The 20,650-nt window shown below is 42.3% G+C and overlaps 1 protein-coding gene across 1 annotated transcript in view; it reads right to left on the bottom strand.

The window, feature by feature from the left end:
• Window positions 1–264: 264 nt before the first annotated feature.
• The window catches only part of SULT1C3 (sulfotransferase family 1C member 3), a 49,713-nt gene continuing 29,327 nt past the window's right edge, over window positions 265–20,650 (bottom strand). The window contains exons 4-8 of the mRNA XM_019826951.3: window positions 7,415–7,512; window positions 4,433–4,559; window positions 3,395–3,489; window positions 2,035–2,215; window positions 265–1,799 (exon numbers count right to left, since the gene is read on the bottom strand). Coding sequence (XP_019682510.2) covers window positions 1,687–1,799; window positions 2,035–2,215; window positions 3,395–3,489; window positions 4,433–4,559; window positions 7,415–7,512 — 614 coding nt within the window. The 3' untranslated portion in view covers window positions 265–1,686. The remainder of the gene's footprint in view (window positions 1,800–2,034; window positions 2,216–3,394; window positions 3,490–4,432; window positions 4,560–7,414; window positions 7,513–20,650) is intronic.

Consider the following 20,650-nt stretch of genomic DNA (forward strand, 5'->3'; position numbering starts at 1 on the left):
TCTTGATTTCAGATGTGATTCATGAGATACAGCCCCACTTTGGGCTCTGCTGACAGCATGGAGCCTGCTTGGGATTCTCTCTCTCCCTCTCTCTCTGCTCTCCCTGCCCCCCCCTCAAAATAACTAACCAGGTAGCTAACTAACTAACTAACTAAAATTGAATGAAGCCATTACTTCTTGTTAGTACTCCAAGTATTGTTTTAAAGCATATATCAGAACGTTGTGAGAGAGAAATCCATGAATACTCTGCAACTGAAACTGATGGAGAATACAAGAATGGAATTTATTTTTATAATGAAAGTAAAGAGAATCTTACAATTCATAAAAGAATAGCTGCACATTTTCCCAATTTGTGAACTCCAGACGCATTACAGATATTCCCTTTATTTGCCCAGGTCATACTGTGTACAGAAAGGGAGTTTTAGCAGTCTGCTGTCTATATTTTTAGGTAGCTAGTAGAATGTGAGCTGGGAATGTGGTGTGGGTGTTCACTGATAAAAAATGTATTTACTATTCAATCATGCTGGTTCACTTCACCATGTATTTCCTCAGAGCAGTTTGGCACTGCACAAATACTGTACTGGATTATTTGCCATGTGGTTAATGATTTTCATGCTTAGAAAGTATGACGATGAAAGAATGCAAATGGGGCTTCTTTTGTTCCTGCACAGAGTTGATAATATTCTGTATATTATGATTTAGTGGCATAGGAATGCAGTACTCCCACAAACTGTACCTTCCTGACATCCTTTTAAAATAATACATTGATATTCACACTACTTGTGTAAATGATGCTAGACACTTTCTTGAGACAGGCTTTAATGAAAAAAAAGAGGCAGAACATAATTACATGTGTAGCTGAATAATTTATCAATATTGACCATTTTGCTTAGAGCCTCTTTTTAAGAAGCATGAAAGATGATCCTTCCAGAGATGTGATACTCAAGATTTTCTTAAAGTGCATGTGGTGCTGGTATTTTATTTTCTTTGAGGGAGGGGGGCTAACTTGAAGATTTTCCTCCATTTCTCTCTAAAAAGCCCATCTGAAATATATATTGTTTTCTGCCTGTCTGCCTTGTGTTGGTCTCAAAAGTGAACTGCATTTGTTTCTGTTTCTTGTGCTGCTTATCACCCATTCCTTTCTGGCCTTTCTTCATGTCTAGCTTGAGACCTCCTGAGTCAGACACAGTTCACTGGCTTCCCTTCTTTTTACATTCTGCACCTCATAACCTAATACTTCCAACAGCTGGGCCATCCTCTGTGTCTCGTTGATGGTTAAGGATAAAACCTGGTTCCCTTTTCACATTCTCCATAGTGTTCACCTTCTCCTTCTCTGCTCCTCACTCACTTTATCTTATGTTGAAGTTCTACTCTTCTCTATTTCTCTCTTTTAATGAATTTTGCATCCAGGAAGCCAGGCTATTGTGAGATAGTGATTGGGTTATATCAGGGGTTTGCAGATAAGCACACCATTATGTGGTGGGTGTCTATGTGAATGATCATGTAATTTAATTTTAAATTTCTACCCAAGATTTGGTTGCATTTGGATGAAGTATATCACAGTGGCATAGAATTTCTGAGAGTGTAGGAAAGCTCAGGATTAAAGTTTAAGTATTCTTGATTATGAGGCTCAAGTGTCTAAAATCTAGGAAGGAGGTCCTTGACTGATGGGCTCCCCTGTTGCCCTCAGATCTCTGTGCGGAAGGTCAGGGTGCTCCCTGCCATCTTCTTCTGGTAGTCCTTGTCAAATTCTTCATTCTGGGTCACAGTGAAATGGCTCTTCCAGTCCCCAGGCATCCCTGAAATGGAGCAAAGTCTCAGTGATTACCACACAAGAGTACAGGGTGGAGTGAGCACACACCCTTGGAACCAGGATAAGAGTGGGGAAAAAAAAAGGAAGTTTGCCTCTGAAAAATTATGTAGTGTCACTGACAAGAATGCATAATGGGGCAAGAAACATTACTGGAAAATCTAAGCAGAGCATGGGGACCACAGAGTCCAATCTGGCATCTGAGAATATGAGTCTTAACGTACCTTTCCTCATAAAAGGGGAGATAGAGTGGTCCAGGAAGCTGATAGGAAAAGTGGTGTAGTTGGCCATTGGGTTGTGCTTCATTACATCAAAGGAGGTGTGATAGATGATTTTATTCAGAGTTTCCTCTGGTATTTCTTTCTCCAAGAACTTCAAAATCTTCTGAATTTCCCGCTTTGGGTCCTGTATGTAGAATAGTTATACAAAGCAAATAATTTTAGTTTTCCATTAAGGATGACATTCTGTGTGGACAAACAGTGTTTGGGGAGAAATGAGGTAAGGGATCAGTTCAAATATATTCAATAAACATCCCTCAGGTGACGACTATGTGCAAAGGTGCTGCCAAGACACAAAAATGAGAGCTGTTCCTGCCCTCAGGAGGCTCACGCTGCAATAGGGAGATGAATGTAGACATAACTAACTGTAAGAACTGGCCCAGAAAACATGCTGTCCACACACACACACAGACACACACAAGGAGAGAGAGAAAGATTGAGAGAAAGAGATCCATGAGATTTGTTGAAAGCAGCAATTATGTTTCCTGGTAGAGATGAGGAAAAGTTGTATAAAGGAGAAAAAATGTTGCAGGTGAGTCATGGTATGACCAAATTTAGTATTTGAGCTACAAAAGATGACAAAAAGTCTGTGAATTTAATAGAAGGTCAGTAAGGGGATGAATACAAAGGAATCTCAAGTTGATACAGAAATGTGAGTTCTTGTGCACTGGTTCTTTGATCAAAGAGTTGCAGAAAAGGAGCTATAGCTTTTGATTAGATTTCTCACCATTGGCACAAGAAGTAGTTTAATTCTAGGACACTAACCCTGGGGTCCTGAGAGTGATTTTGTCATGCCTCTCATACACAATGATTTGAAATGGAAAAATCTGTCCTCTGTCCCAATATGTGAGACCAATCCTGCCAATGATTAAACTTCAGTTTGTAATGTGGGCCTGGGGTGTGGAAGAGGGAGAAGGAAACTCTCCCTGCACGTTCACTGAACACAACTAGGCACTTTGCATATGTGATCTTATAAATCCTTATAATAATTTCATGAGATACAAAATGAGATGATACCCACTTTGTAGGTGAAGACATGGTTCATGAGTGTCAGAATTAATTCAACTATAAAGACATGTGATATTTCCTGAGGAGGAAGGATCTTCCAGAAACTGTGAACTGAAGCAAAAAAAAATTGAGAAGAGCAGAAAAGTAGTTAGAGCTTTCAAGGGTAAAACTGAGTCAAGAAGAGTGTCATGGAGAGAAAGGACTTGCACTGAAGGCTCTCCTGTGGGCAAGCCCACAAACAGGATCACGACTGTGGTTTGCTGCCCTGGAGAATATGGTAGACTGCACTGCCTCTCACCTCCTTCATGTCCTCATAGAAGATGTAGAGAATACGGTGTTGGTCTTTTGCATCCCACCATCCCTTCACATGGTCATACCAGGAGCCCCATAGCACTGGAGGGAACAAGAGAGAAGTGGGGGGGGCATCAATATCAACTTGAAACTTATAAAATGAGCATGGATGTCTCAAATAAAAGGGAAAAAGGCAAAGAAGACAAAGACCCTGGACAGAATTCTTATTTGCAGAAGACAGTTTTTTTTTTAATATTTAGGGAGATGATAAGAAGTATTCTGGATTCCTTGGTTTTATATTTCTTCTCTGGAACTTAATAGCACATTAGATACTGTGTAGTTGCCAGGAGTCATAATCTTTCTTTCTTTTGCATCACTACATGATGCCTAGATTAGTGTTACACAATAAACATTGTATCCTAGTAGGCTGATTTTCATTCTGGAAAATCTATAATTACCAGATATTTGGGCACCTTTACTCTCTGTAATGGTGAATGAGAGGAAGAGAGGTGCACCGGGTGTCTTCTGTTGGCCCTGCCAAATCCACTCTGCACCCTCCTCCACCCTGTGAGATTGACCTCTAAGGACTGCGTTGATGCCTCCTTTGTGCTCAGACTTCCACCTGGGCTTTGCCAGGAAAAGGTACTCAGAGGCTTTTGGGGGTAAAGGAAAGTAGGGAAGGTATGTTTATTTCCCTGATGCTCTTCCTGTTGGCTCACTGTTGTGGTCTGTTTCCCTTAATGAAGGCTTCAGCTCCTGTTAAGGGGCCCTGTCCTTTTTCCAGGGGGCAATGGCTCCCTGCTCGTACTCACCCAAGAACACTGTATTATCACCTGTTTGTTTCTTTAAACTCTGCCCGTAACTTTCTAAATAGTCTCTTGGTTAAATTCTCCCCAAATGATCCAGTTTGAATGTGCCATCACACCCTCCCATGACCTTGATGACTACAATCATTCACTGAAAACCCATCCTTTCTGAAGTCAGTAGTGAACAAGGAAACATGAATGAATAAGGACACATGCACCCACAATTTCCTTTCACTTACCTTTACCAGCTTTGAATGTCTCAACAAACTCCTCCCATGTACCAGGGTTAGGTAGTAGTGCAGCCATTCTTGAGAAATGGTAGTAGGACACCACAGTGTCTTTTGCATTTCTAGCCACATAGATAATCTGAAATCAGCCAGCAAGTGATTGAGACAGAGAGAAAACAAAACACAGAAATATTATTGCTCAATGCAGAGGACCTTAGTATTAGAAGAATCTTAGACTATCCCATTTGAGTATCTGAACGTGTGTGCCTTTTCTGTGATCGGGATGACCACATTTTCCGGTTTGTCCAGAGTTCCAACATATATCTGTGGTTTCAGATAATGATTAGGAGCATCCCTCCTTTTCTTAAAAGTACCCTGGTTTGCCTGATAAATACTATGGTCACCCTAACTATGATATTCCTGGAGGCTAAAGAGGCCCCTGTGTTTTTTTCCAGTGTGTAAGGTAGGTCCTCCTTGGCTTGCACTAAGTGAGGACTCTAGGTTATTTTATGGGGGTAGCTAATGCAGTCAGCCATTTGGTCTCATCTGCACATGATGAACTGCAGCTTTATAGATTAATGATATCACTCCTACTTTTCATTTGTGGTAAGATTGCAGGACTTTTGACGGCAGTGCTAAGTCTCCCTTTGGAGCTGCTCGTGATGATTCTTTTCATTGGAAAAGCAGGGGTGTGGTCTGGCCAGGGAGATCTCACCTCTTTGCTTTGTGTCCTGTGGTTCCCTTTTTCCCACTCACTGTCCAGGCTCTAATGCCCACCTGTGCTGCTGTGTGCATTCTCAGCAGAGCCGGAGAGGAGGAGAACATTAATGGTGTCACAAGCATTTTCCCATGTCTCACTTACTGAACAGAATTTCTGTGTCCAACACAACCATTCACCCAGTGGTATTTCTCTCTCAGCCAATCTCCCCAGACTCTTGCTTTCCCAGCTGCCTTTCCCCCACTGCTGTCTTAGAGGAGCACAGACCCAACATGTTTCTCTGCCTCTTTTCCTACTGATTGATTTTTCTCTGATATTTGTGAAAGCATGTAGGGAACCAAAAAGTGTGACACAGCTGCACCATCTTATAATGTAAATACATTTCTTAATGCTGGTGTTGGTTACTGCCTTTTTGTAAACTTGAGTAATTGTGAAGGGGCAGTCTGTGCTAGACGGGGAACATATCCAGTGTGCTTGTGGCAGGAGTCTGATGACTGGATATGACCTAATGTCCAGGACATTTTCTGAGAGCCTGCTGACTTATCTGTGTGAATCCCTCATGGCTGCTGTAACAAATGTACTGGCTTAAACAATAAGAGATTTATTCTCTTATGGTTCTAGAGGCTAGATTTCACTGGGCTCAGGTCAAGCTGTTGGCAGGGCTGGTCCCTTTGGTGGCAGTAAGGGAGAATCCCTTCACTTGCTGTTGCTAGCCCCCAAAGGCCACTTGCATTCCTTGGCTCTTGACCCAATCCCTGGCTTCACTTTTCACATCTCCTACTTTTTACTTTGATCTTCTTGTCTCCCTCTTCTAAGAATCCTTTTGATGATATTTAGGGCCCACCTATTAATCTAGGATAATCTTCTCATCTCAAGATCCCCAACTTAATCAAATATGCAAATCTCATTTTACCATATAAGGTAGCATTCACAGGTTCTGTTGATTAGGACATGGATATCTTTAGGGGATGGCTATTTAGCTTACCACTGCATCATAAAATGAAAATCTTGGCCTAAACTCTCTAATGTCACTTCCTGCTCAAATAATCCACAATTCTAAACAGATAAAAGGAGGTGCCATCATTGAGATTTTTACATTTTTGGAAGGCCTGATTTTTATAAAAAGAAGGTGCTAGTATGATGACTAACAAAATGCTATTGTGTCTTCTCACATTGAATCTATAATACCATTTGGAAATAATATTGCTTGTTGAGCATCAAGAGTCACATGAGTTATCTACCTGTGGGAACAAAGCAGGAAGTTTTCACAAATCAAAATGACCTGGGTGTAATCTCAGAGAAGCAGGTAATGAATGGGATAGCATATTGGAATGTGGAATTTTATTCAATTGTATTGTACCTTGTTTGGAGATGGGAGATGGGCAAGATGAAGAGCTGGTGACTCATGGAAGCCCAGAAAAAAAAAAAGAGTCAAAAGCAATCACTTGCCCTGTGTATCTGAGCACCACACATAGGGGAAATTGTCTTGACTAAATAGACTTGACCCTTATGGTTTTCTTGGTAAGGGTTCAGTCTGGGTTTCTAAAGTAGCTTGCCTGCAAGGAGAAGATGTTCTGGTCTAGTTGATACAAACATTTTGATTCTGCTGGATGGCTACACTTTTCACTGCAAATTTATAAGTCCGTATTTTGCTTATATTCCATATTTCATTGACTTTAAGACTCACTGATGAAGCATATATCAAAAAGCAACACTAGCATTTTGCTGTACATTACACATTGATCCTGAATTTGGAAGGTCAAAATAAATGAGAATTTTTGAAAACGGAGGACATAGTGTTATAACAGTTCCTGGGGGCTTGCTCCACAAGATATTCTGTAAGGGTGGTCAATGTAGTATCATGGTCTTATGGTTGTTCATCTTTCTTTGTATTGCTCTACCTTTCCCTTCACAAGTTTTCCCTAAATAAATCACTTTTATGCCTTGGCTTTTGCTTCTTAGATGATTCAAACTAAGATAAAAGCCTTCAGGAAATAGGTGCTTTGTTTCACAACTTGCTGTCTTTGGATGTGGCTTCACTGGCAGCTAATCAGAATTATTTTGTATTAAAACTTCCTAGTATATACTCAGAAATAATATTTTGAAAGAAAGTTGGATCCAGGATGGAGTATGTGGGAATGTGGAGGTAAGGACACCATCTGCTGTATACCTTCATTGGTTATTTATCTTTCAACATCTTTGATTGTTTCCACTTAGACAGAGAGAGTGTTTGTCCATATGAACAAAACTGGCCTTGAAGAGTTGGATTTTCCTACCTTTGAATTTTCTTTCCAGAAGGAAGGTGGCAGCAACTGAACAGGAAGGTGAGTCTTCATAATTCTAGGAGAAGGCATTTTTTCGGCCAGATCTAGACCTGGGAAAGAAGGCCACACCATTTACTTGAAAATTTTTCATCATCAGCCCCCTGAATTCAATATTATTGTTTGTTAAATATCTAGAATGAGATTTACCAGTTGTCTTTGACTAAAATTATGGTTTTACATGTCTAAATGCTTCCCTCCTGGTGACACCTCTACCATCCATTCAGGTAGAGGAAATCACTGATGAGATACTGGAAACCACCAACGGAGGCAACATTACTATTCTTATTTGATGGGTTGGTTGTACTTGTGTGGGAAGATGAAGATGCTTTGGGAGGTCTGAGGATGGTGATAACTATGACCCCAACAAGCACTTGGATATTTTGTCCTTTGGGGTTTTCTATTACTGCAATGGAGAGTAGATTAAAGCAGCTGGAGAAGAGCTGGTGTCCCTCTTGATGTAGGTGAATTACTGGCCAGCTCTACAACACAAGCAATTCCATTGATCTTTCTTCCAACCTTTACTTTCCAGGCCAAGAACTGCAACAGCCACTATCCAAACACCACACTGGTCTCTGTGCTAGGATGTATTTTCAGATGAAAAATTGAGCCTTACAGTAGTCAAGTAATTTCAGTAATTTCTCCAAGTTAGTAACTATGACAGCCAGGGCTGGAAATCAGTTAGTCTTTGGTGTGGAAAGCCAGTGGAGTGGGGGGAGGTGGGGCTCAAGAGACTTCGTGAAAAGCACCAGAGAGGCAAGGAACAATTAGATAAATCACAACCAAATCCTCCTTGGAAACAGAATGTCCAATCCTGAGTGTTAAAATACCAAATATAGGCTGGGATTTGGCCACACACAGTACCAGTCTCAGGGAGGGGGCTTGTCACTGAGGCAGAAAGGAAACCTTGGTTGGAGAAGCACAGCTTCTAGTGGAGAATCAGAAGGAGGAGGCACTCCCTGGAGACCTGGCAGTGATGGGAAATAAGGAAGTAAGAGAAAGAAAGATAAAGATCCTGCAGAAATGAAAGAAACAACATGCCAATTCTTCCTCCCCACCAACCACCAATGCTGTCCATGAACACAACTGCACAGTAGAGGGCAGAATGGACAGAAGAGGGTGCTTTCAAACTAGAAATTATGACAATAAAATGAATACAAACATAAAAAATCAGATCTCATGAATACAAAACTGCTATAAAAAACAGAAAAGGCAAACCCGAAGCCTTTAACCTGATGAAAATTCTCCCCCCAAAACCAACTACAATCCTAAACAAAATTGTGATACAATACTCCAATATGATTAAATATCCAAAACAAGCGTTTGGGAAAAGGAACAAACAACTCACAAATATAAAAATTAGGAAATGAAATAGACAAAATTTATTTATAAAAATAAATAAAATAAAATATATAAAAAAAGAAAAGGGGATAAATGAGAAAAGATTTTATGGAACTGAGAAAAGAAAAAGCACAATAACATAAGAAGGGAAGATTAAATCATAAGGTTGACAATGAAGGATAGGTTTGAAAGGAAATTTAAAAAAGGATGTTGAAGAAAAGCAAGAAGGTAACCAAGAGATGGACAATGAGGTAAATAAACAAATAAAAAGGGTCAGAGAGAAAGGGTCTGATCTGGAAGACAAGTCTGGCAGCTCTAACGTTGCTATCAACTGCAGTTCCTGAAAAGAAAATGAAAATGGTGGAATAGAACTAATATTGAAACTTATAATATGAACAAACTTTCTTGAAAAGAAGACTTGAATTTGTTGAGATTTTAGCTAAACTATTCCATAATATTGTCTCGTAATCCATTCTGGGTGGCCAAGCAGCCTACAGGGGCCTTGAGCATGCCATTTCACGCCCCAGCTGCATAACAGTCTGCAGAGACTACCCAATGGCCCTGAGATCAACAGTGTCTGTTACCTCCCAAGGCCTTCCCTGGGAGCACCCCTTTAGACAAGACCCCTGTAGAGCCTACCAAAACCCTGATCCTTTTGGTTTGGATTGACTGTTCTGGACTTAGCCCAGAAGCCCCAAAGCTTTCCACTTATGGACCTTAATAAGGGCATGTGCTCCAGGTCCCATCTCTCTACCAGCATCCTGCCTTGACCTCTCATTTGGTCACTCAAGGCATGCCCTGTACTTCCTCCAGGACCAAGGAGTAGTGGACAGTGCTATTTCAATTCCTTATGGTCTTTCCTTGAACTGAGGCTCACCAGACCACCAAATGTTAATTTAACAAAGTCACAATTAGGTTCACAAGTAGGATGGACTAAATCAGCTTGCTTTTGATAATAAGAAATGCATTTTAGTTTCAATGGCTTACTGACGGGCTTTCTCATGTGCATAATTCCATGGAGGAGGAATCCACTGCCTACTGGAGTTTGGTTGCACTGCTTTGCCCTACTGCATACTGCCTTTTCAGAGAGCTGCCCCAAGTTTCCATCCCAAAAGTGCAAGTTACAAAAAAAGCAATGATAATTCTCCCAAACCTTGAGAGTATTGCTAATCAGAGCTGGTTTGAGGGGCCATGGATGTATTTCCCACTTATTAATGCCCAAGGGTTACCCTCAGTGGCTGTTAGACTTTGAGCATGTTTCTCAGCTTGTAGTACAGACCCAGATGCTGACTGTTAGGGACAACTAGCTAAGATTTTAGCAATATCCTGTTGCCCTTAGTTAACAGAAGGGAATATGTGAGTTGCACACCCGGCTCACATATAGGGCCACATAAATGTGCAGTGCCCCTAAGAGGAGAGGGACACTCCCTGTCTCTGATTGGCGGTGCTTGTGGGATGTACTAGGACTCTAAGTTATAACTTGGATGATAGGGATGTCCTCACTGGGGAGGTAATGGCCCCTCAAAAAGGCAAGAGTGGCTGGGTCCCACGGTCCCTCTGTCACTGCATACCTTGCTGCTGTGGCAGTTTGTCCCCTGACCCTATGAGGTATCAGGGGTCCCACTCCTGGTGTATAGGGGCACAAAATCTAATAGCCAAGTACAAATGACTTGAGCACCTGGTGCCTGCATCAACTAAAACTGTCTGAGGAAATTATCAAGCTCTGTACTAAATGGAAAACACTCATAGAGGTGCTGTGGGCACTGCTCAGTGTTGTGGTGTACCAACAGACCAAGGGACTGGTTCTATACTCTAGGGACCTGGGGCCAGCCCTAATGATTCTGCCACTGCTGGTCTGATGGAGACTAACACTAAACCCAGTGAAGTCAATTGGGACACCCTGGAGAGGGAAGCAGCAGGTATTGGCCACTGGGGACGTCTACCACAGATTTTTCCAGTGAGGATTCAGAAAGTCAAATCAGTGGTGGGTAATAGAGAATTAGAAACTGAAATTTGAAGCTTTACACACCTCAAGATTAAAACTATCTGAAAGGACTGTAGAGCAGGAGGAAGGAAAAGGGGTTGACTGGCTGTTGAGAGTGTTTAATACTGACTCTGAGCTATTATTACTCAACTCACAGACATGAGTCAGTATTTACTAGTCAGTATTTACAAGAAGCCCCAAATGGATAACTTTTTAAAAGTCCAAATTCTGGACAGACACAGATGACCCAACCCCCAACCCACAAGAGACTACCCCAGGACTAATTCAACCAGAATGAAAGCAAAAATTGCAGCCACAGATTGTCTCCATGTCCTAACTGGGATTTCTAATAACAAGGGAGAATCCAAACCCAAAGGCACAAGCCCCAAAGATATAGAGGGCAAATCCCACTCTCTGCTTACTTGGATTTTCAAGGTTTGTTGTGAAGTCTACCCTTTTATCATAGTTATTACTGCAAAGATTCAAAGCCAGTGGAAGATATTCAATGAGGCCCAACTCCTTTCCTGTATGATTGATATGGTCCTGTGGGTATATCACTCCTTTGAATATAGCAACCTATCCAGATGACCTGGATTTCATCTCCAATCTGAGGAAGTCCCAATTGATTATGAATCCAGAGAATTCTTCTTGCAGGGAGCCTCCACCAAATGACAGGACCAAACTTCATTTTAAGAGGACCTCCCATAATATTCTGGAGGCCATGCTGGGAATAGACTTGACAGTTCTTCCTTCATGAGGGAGACACTCTGCCAGCTGGGGGTCCAGATTTCATATCTGGACAGTTATGGTGCAAGCTCCTCTCAAAAACTCATGTTCATTTTGAAAAAGATCCCAATCTCAATGGCCCAGATGACTTTAGGGGGTTTCAAAGCTCCCTCTGCCCCAAACAACATCACTGACCTGTGGGCCTGACAAACCCCCAGAGCATTACCCTAGAACTGAATGGCTCATGGAACTTGTCATCTCCTGGGGATAATTGCCTATTCATGACTCAGTAGTCCACAGGGACTAAGGCAGTAACCTGACATTCTTTTCTTTGTTAAACACCATAGCCCAAGTCATAGTAATCCCAGGTAATCCTTCTAAATTTCTCAAATAATCTCCTACAGCCTACAAGTCAAAGCCAATAAAACCACAAAGGGAGTACAAGGAAAGCTGGCTATGGCTTTCCAAACCAGTTGCCAGTGGTGGTGGCCTCCCTGGCTCTCTTTTTCCCTATTATAGGTTTGCATGCACTTACTTCATGACATGCCTAGTAAAATAAACCCAAATTCCTGGATTTCTCATAAAAGGTGCCAGACAGTAACTTGCCCAATTGCCTCCTCCAGGAAAAAAAAAAAACTAAATACACCACATTATTGACTGAGTACACAGGACCTAAGGTCTGTCATTAGAGATATACTTGAATTGGGGTCAGTAGGCCCCCCATCTCACACTTTAATAGCCTGGTCTTGTCAGTGTGAAAACTGGCTACTAGTTAATGGAGATTAACTATTGACTATTATTGGAGGTGGGGGGGGGGTGCCTGGGTGGCTCAATCAGTTAAGTGTCTGACTCTTGGTTTCAGCTCATGTCATTATCTCATAGTTCATAAGACTGAGCCCCACGTTGGGCTCTGTGCTGACTGTGTGGAGCCCGCTTGAGAATCTCTTTCTCCCTCTATCTCTGTCCCCCCAACCCCCGTTCACCTCTCCCCTTCTCTCTCAAAATTAATAAACTTAAAAAAAAAGAAATACTTAAAAAAACAGAATTGACTATCAAAACTTAAATGCACAGGTTTCTATCATTAAGTTTCCCATTCCCAGTATTATAGACATGGTAGATGACATCCAAAAAGCATGCAGTCCTTACTTTGATGTCCTAGATCTAGCCAACGTGTTTCACTTGATCCTGATAATGGAAGACTCACAACTTCAATTTGCTTTCCGTTTCAAGGGCATTTTGAACCTTTACTTGGGTGCCCATGGGTTATTTAAACATTTAAGCACCCTGCTTTTGCATATAACCAATGCAGACAAGATTTAAATTCACTCCAATTAACCCACTGTAGCCTTTGATATTATATAAGTGACATTCTCCCTTTGGAACCTTTTGAGGATGCCATCCAGGAGACTTACACTTAGTAATGTATTTATAGCAGAGACGATGGGCCATTACCTTGCATAAGAACCAAGGACCAGCCACTTCTTTCAAGTTTCTAGACATAATGTGGCAGCTGAGGACTGTGAAGTTTCTCTCACTATAAAACATCAACTCCTTATAATTAAGCCTCCTGTTACATTATAGCAGGCAAAACACATATCAGGTGTCTTCACTTTTTGGGGGAAACACATTCTACATTTACCATTTTACTAAAACCTATTTGTGCTGTTAGATGCAATCCAGCTTCTTTCCATTTGGGAGAACCTCACCAAACTGTCTTGCATCTGGCCCAGCAAGCCATACAGCAGGTCCTGTCCTTAGTCTCTCTGGGCTCAGGCTTTTGAGTTGAATCAGTGGAGATATTTGATTAGGCCTTGTGGAGTCTTGGGACTAAGCATGGCTTTATCTGACTGTCCATGGGACCTGGATCAAAGATCTGTCCCAGACAGCAGCTTAGCACATGCCACTTGAGCATGAAATTTTGGCAGTCCACTGGGCCCTTTTGGGAAAAAAGGCATTCATAGCCCACACTGATTTGCAAAAAGTCCCCATCCTTCATTGGGTTAGCAATTCAACCCAGCAAAGGTTCAGCATGGTCCTGAGACCTCATTGTTAAAGTGAAAATGGTACCTTTAAAAAAGCTCAATCTGATGTCAAGGGCCTTTCCAGATTACAGGAGGGTGTGGCTCCTCAAAGCTCAGCCTCTTGCTTACTATTAATGAAGGCAACTGGTGGCACCCCCAATGTTGGCCCCTATAGCATTTTGAGAAGCTCCCTGGGACCAGTTGTCTGGCATGGAAAGGGAGTGAGTGTTCTTCACATACAGCAGTGCTGCCATCATACACAGTGCTGCCCACCAGCAGGCTGCAGTGGTCATCCCTAGTCAAGAAGGCCGCTTCTGGCTTGGCCCAGATGGCAGGGTTGGTGGCAGTGTGCTTGGTTCCACAACAGACCACAAAGTGAGACTCCCAAGGGCATATATTTTTACTGACTCCTGAGCTCTTAGCCAGTGGGTTCTCAGTCTGGTCTGGATAATGGCAAAAGGATAATTCAATGTCTCTGGGTGTCTCCATTTGGAGAGGGACAGCCAATTCACTTATGCCAATTATAGTCACTCATGTCTGTGTACAAATGACAACAAACACCAGAAGCACATTCTAATAACATTGCAGACTCCTTGTTCCAACATTCCAATAACATTCCAGACATAACCTCCATATAACTATTCCTCCAGAGATGCCATGCCCACCAGAAGAGCAGACCCCTATTTCAGGCCACAGGGGAGCAACAACACTCACTGATTGGGGAAACAGGCGTGGAATCCTTTTCACCCTTGCTCTATCCAAACTGGTGGTAGATAATTGATTGCTTCTTTGTCGCCAAACAAAACTCTGGAAGATTATCAGGTCAGTGTGACAACTTGTGATGGCAAATTTGTTGTACCAGACTGCTGCTGCCCTCTGCTGGAGCTAGTGGGTATGTAAACACCATCATCAATACCTTCTCAGGATGCCTACAGGCTGTTCTCTCCAGAAACACTGCTTCCTATTGCTCAATATCCTCCTTAACCAGATATGTGCTTGTCCCCTTACACCCACCAGACATTACAGATTCAGATCAAGATCGCCTTCCACCTCCCAAGCAGTTCAATAATGGGCTCTGGAACATGGAATCTTGTGGAATTTCTGCCTAGCTCACTGGCCCCAAGCAGGTGGACGTATGGAGAGGAACAATGGCCTTCAGAGACATGCTTCTCAAATTTTAAACAGAAGGGAGGCCCCAAGTGGACAGAAATTTTCCTCGTGGCTCTAATACTGCTTGATTCCTGGCTCTCAGCTCTTCCTACCCCCACACCAAATACATCTTCTCCAAAAACCCCCTTCTGGTACTGACAGGGAACCCTGACTCCTCTGACATCAAGGAGGATGTCATTCACTTCTGTTCACTGGATGAATGCTTCCCTCACCATTGTGGTCTTTCCATTGTCTCACTGTCTTCCATATGCTGGCAACCTCATCAGGGGTGGATTGTACAATATGACCCTCTTCTAATAGAGAGCTCAATGGAACAAACTCTACCAAATTGCTTAGAGATCATGATTATACCAATTTCTTTGGCATGGATGATGGTCCAGTATTAGCCACAAAGGTAAGGACACTGGCCTTGCTCAATATTCTGGTTTTAAGGCAGGTTAATTAAAGCAATTTCATAGAAAGTTTTGTGGGAGATTGAAATTATGGTTTCAGGGTCAACTAGTGGGATTGTGGATCTCAGAGAGAAGAAAAAGGTATTCTGCCCAGGGGATGCCAGTCACATTAAGAAATGAATCCCCTAGAGAAGCGGCAAGATGGCGGCTTAGGAGGACGCTGGGCTCACCGCGCGTCCTGCTGATCACTTAGATTCCACCTACACCTGCCTAAATAACCCAGAAAACCGCCAGAGGATTAGCAGAACGGAGTCGCCGGAGCCAAACGCAGACGAGAGGCCCACGGAAGAGGGTAGGAAGGGCGGCGAGGCGGTGCGCTCCACGGACTGGCGGGAGGGAGCCAGGGTGGAGGGGCGGCTCGCCTGCCAAGCAGAGCCCCCGAGTCTGGCTTGCAAAAGCGGAGGGGCCTGATGGACTGTGTTCCCACAACAAGCGCGACTTAGCGTCTGGGAGGTCATAAGTTAACAGCTCTGCTCGGAAAGCGGGAAGGCTGGAGGACAAAGGGAGGGAGAGCTGCTGAGCCCCCTGACAACAGAGCTCAGTTTGGTGGGGAACAAAGGCGCTCGCCAGCGCCATCTCCCCCGCCCATCCCCCAGCCAAAATCCCAAAGAGAACCAGTTCCTGCCAGGGAACTTGCTCGCTCTGCGCAAACACCCAACTCTGTGCTTCTGCGGAGCCAAACCTCCGGCAGCGGATCTGACTCCCTCCCGCTGCCACAGGGCCCCTCCTGAAGTGGATCACCTAAGGAGAAGCGATCTAAGCCTGCCCCTCCTGCCCCTGTGCACCTTGCCTACCCACCCCAGCTAATACGCCAGATCCCCAGCATCACAAGCCTGGCAGTGTGCAAGTAGCCCAGATGGGCCACACCACCCCACAGTGAATCCCGCCCTTAGGAGAGGGGAAGAGAAGGCACACACCAGTCTGACTGTGGCCCCAGCGGTGAGCTGGGGGCAGACATCAGGTCTGACTGCGGCCCCGCCCACCAACTCCAGTTATACACCACAGCACAGGGGAAGTGCCCTGCAGGTCCTCACCACGCCAGGGACTATCCAAAATGACCAAGCGGAAGAATTCCCCTCAGAAGAATCTCCAGGAAATAACAACAGCTAATGAGCTGATCAAAAAGGATTTAAATAATATAACAGAAAGTGAATTTAGAATAATAGTCATAAAATTAATCGCTGGGCTTGAAAACAGTATACAGGACAGCAGAGAATCTCTTGCTACAGAGATCAAGGGACTAAGGAACAGTCACGAGGAGCTGAAAAACGCTTTAAACGAAATGCATAACAAAATGGAAACCACCACAGGCTCGGCTTGAAGAGGCAGAGGAGAGAATAGGTGAACTAGAAGATAAAGCTATGGAAAAAGAGGAAGCTGAGAAAAAGAGAGATAAAAAAATCCAGGAGTATGAGGGGAAAATTAGAGAACTAAGTGATACACTAAAAAGAAATAATATACGCATAATTGGTATCCCAGAGGAGGAAGAGAGTGGGAAAGGTGCTGAAGGGGTACTTGAAGAAATAATAGCTGAGAACTTCCCTGAACTGGGGAAGGAAAAAGGCATTGAAATCCAAGAGGCACAGAGAACTCCCTTCAGACGTAACTTGAATCGATCTTCTGCACGACATATCATAGTGAAACTGGCAAAATACAAGGATAAAGAGAAAATTCTGAAAGCAGCAAGGGGTAAACGTGCCCTCACATATAAAGGGAGACCTATAAGACTCGTGACTGATCTCTCTTTTGAAACTTGGCAGGCCAGAAAGAATTGGCACGAGATTTTCAGGGTGCTAGACAGAAAAAATATGCAGCCGAGAATCCTTTATCCAGCAAGTCTGTCATTTAGAATAGAAGGAGAGATAAAGGTCTTCCCAAACAAACAAAAACTGAAGGAATTTGTCACCACTAAACCAGCCCTACAAGAGATCCTAAGGGGGACCCTGTGAGACAAAGTCCCAGAGACATCACTACAAGCATAAAACATACAGACATCACAATGACTCTAAACCCATATCTTTCTATAATAACACTGAATGTAAATGGATTAAATGCGCCAACCAAAAGACATAGGGTATCAGAATGGATAAAAAAACAAGACCCATCTATTTGCTGTCTACAAGAGACTCATTTTAGACCTGAGGACACCTTCAGATTGAGAGTGAGGGGATGGAGAACTATTTATCATGCGACTGGAAGCCAAAAGAAAGCTGGAGCAGCCATACTTATATCAGACAAACTAGACTTTAAATTAAAGGCTGTCACAAGAGATGAAGAAGGACATTATATAATAGTTACAGGGTCTATCCATCAGGAAGAGCTAACAATTATAAATGTCTATGCACCGAATACCGGAGCCCCCAAATATATAAAACAATTACTCATAAACATTAGCAACCTTATTGATAAGAATGTGGTAATTGCAGGGGACTTTAACAACCCACCTACAGAAATGGGCAGATCATCTAGACACATGGTCAATAAAGAAACAAGGGCCCTGAATGAGACATTGGATCAGATGGACTTGACAGATATATTTAGAACTCTGCATCCCAAAGCAACAGTATATACTTTCTTCTCGAGTGCACATGGAACATTCTCCAAGATAGATCATATACTGAGTCACAAAACAGCCCTTCATAAGTTTACAAGAATTGAAATTATACCATGCATACTTTCAGACCACAATGCTATGAAGCTTGAAATCAACCACAGAAAAAAGTCTGGAAAACCTCCAAAAGCATGGAGGTTAAAGAACACCCTACTAACGAATGAGTGGGTCAACCAGGCAATTAGAGAAAAAATTTAAAAATATATGGAAACAAACGAAAATGAAAATACAACAATCCAAACGCTTTGGGACGCAGCGAAGGCAGTCCTGAGATGAAAATACATTGCAATCCAGGCCTATCTCAAGAAACAAGAAAAATCCCAAATACAAAATCTAACAGCACACCTTAAGGAACTAGAATCAGAACAGCAAAGGCAGCCTAAACCCAGCAGAAGAAGAGAAATAATAAAGATCAGAGCAGAAATAAACAATATAGAATCTAAAAAACCTGTAGAGCAGATCAACGAAACCAAGAGTTGGTATTTTGAAAAAATAAACAAAATTGACAAACCTCTAGCCAGGCTTCTCAAAGAGAAAAGGGAAATGACCCAAATAGATAAAATCATGAATGAAAATGGAATTATTACAACCAATCCCTCAGAGATACAAACAATTATCAGGGAATACTATGAAAAATTATATGCCAACAAATTGGACAACCTGGAAGAAATGGACAAATTCCTGAACACCCACACTCTTCCAAAACTCAATCAGGAGGAAAGAGAAAGCTTGAACAGACCCATAACCAGCGAAGAAATTGAATCGGTTATCAAAAATCTCCCAACAAATAAGAGTCCAGGACCAGATGGCTTCCCAGGGGAGTTCTACCAGACGTTTAAAGCAGAGATAATACCTATCCTTCTCAAGCTATTCCAAGAAATAGAAAGGGAAGGAAAACTTCCAGACTCATTCTATGAAGCCAGTATGACTTTGATTCCTAAACCAGACAGAGACCCAGTAAAAAAAGAGAACTACAGGCCAATATCCCTGATGAATATGGATGCAAAAATTCTCAATAAGATACTAGCAAATCGAATTCAACGGCATATAAAAAGAATTATTCACCATGATCAAGTGGGATTCATTCCTGGGATGCAGGGCTGGTTCAACATTCACAAATCAATCAACGTGATACATCACATTAACAAAAAAAAAAGAGAAGAACCATATGATCCTGTCAATCGATGCAGAAAAGGCCTTTGACAAAATCCAGCACCCTTTCTTAATAAAAACCCTTGAGAAAGTCGGGATAGAAGGAACATACTTAAACATCATAAAAGCCATTTATGAAAAGCCCACAGCTAACATCATCCTCAACGGGGAAAAACTGAGAGCTTTTTCCCTGAGATCAGGAACACGACAAGGATGCCCACTCTCACCGCTGCTGTTTAACATAGTGCTGGAAGTTCTAGCATCAGCAATCAGACAACAAAAGGAAATCAAAGGCATCAAAATTGGCAAAGATGAAGTCAAGCTTTCGCTTTTTGCAGATGACATGATATTATACATGGAAAATCCAATAGACTCCACCAAAAGTCTGCTAGAACTGATACAGGAATTCAGCAAAGTTGCAGGATACAAAATCAATGTACAGAAATCAGTTGCATTCTTATACACTAACAAGGAAGCAACAGAAAGACAAATAAAGAAACTGATCCCATTCACAATTGCACCAAGAAGCATAAAATACCTAGGAATAAATCTAACCAAAGATGTAAAGGATCTGTATGCTGAAAACTATAGAAAGCTTATGAAGGAAATTGAAGAAGATTTAAAGAAATGGAAAGACATTCCCTGCTCATGGATTGGAAAAATAAATATTGTCAAAATGTCAATACTACCCAAAGCTATCTACACATTCAATGCAATCCCAATCAAAATTGCACCAGCATTCTTCTCGAAACTAGAACAAGCAATCCTAAAATTCATATGGAACCACAAAAGGCCCCGAATAGCCAAAGGAATTTTGAAGAAGAAGACCAAGGCAGGAGGCATCACAATCCCAGACTTTAGCCTCTACTACAAAGCTGTCATCATCAAGACAGCATGGTATTGGCACAAAAACAGACACATAGACCAATGGAATAGAATAGAAACCCCAGAACTAGACCCACAAACGTATGGCCAACTCATCTTTGACAAAGCAGGAAAGAACATCCAATGGAAAAAAGACAGCCTCTTTAACAAATGGTGCTGGAAGAACTGGACAGCAACATGCAGAAGGTTGAAACTAGACCACTTTCTCACACCATTCACAAAAATAAACTCAAAATGGATAAAGGACCCAAATGTGAGACAGGAAACCATCAAAACCTTAGAGGAGAAAGCAGGAAAAGACCTCTCTGACCTCAGCCGTAGCAATCTCTTACTCGACACATCCCCAAAGGCAAGGGAATTAAAAGCAAAAGTGAATTACTGGGACCTTATGAAGATAAAAAGCTTCTGCACAGCAAAGGAAACAACCAACAAAACTAAAAGGCAACCAACGGAATGGGAAAAGATATTCGCAAATGACATATCGGACAAAGGGCTAGTATCCAAAATCTATAAAGAGCTCACCAAACTCCACACCCGAAAAACAAATAACCCAGTGAAGAAATGGGCAGAAAACATGAATAGACACTTCTCTAAAGAAGACATCTGGATGGCCAACAGGCACATGAAAAGATGTTCAGCGTCGCTCCTTATCAGGGAAATACAAATCAAAACCACACTCAGATATCACCTCCCGCCAGTCAGAGTGGCCAAAATGAACAAATCAGGAGACTATAGATGCTGGAGAGGATGTGGAGAAATGGGAACCCTCTTGCACTGTTGGTGGGAATGCAAATTGGTGCAGCTGCTCTGGAAAGCAGTGTGGAGGTTCCTCAGAAAATTAAAAATAGA

The sequence above is a fragment of the Felis catus genome, chromosome A3, assembly GCF_018350175.1.
Source record: "Felis catus isolate Fca126 chromosome A3, F.catus_Fca126_mat1.0, whole genome shotgun sequence".
Taxonomy (NCBI): domain Eukaryota; kingdom Metazoa; phylum Chordata; class Mammalia; order Carnivora; family Felidae; genus Felis; species Felis catus.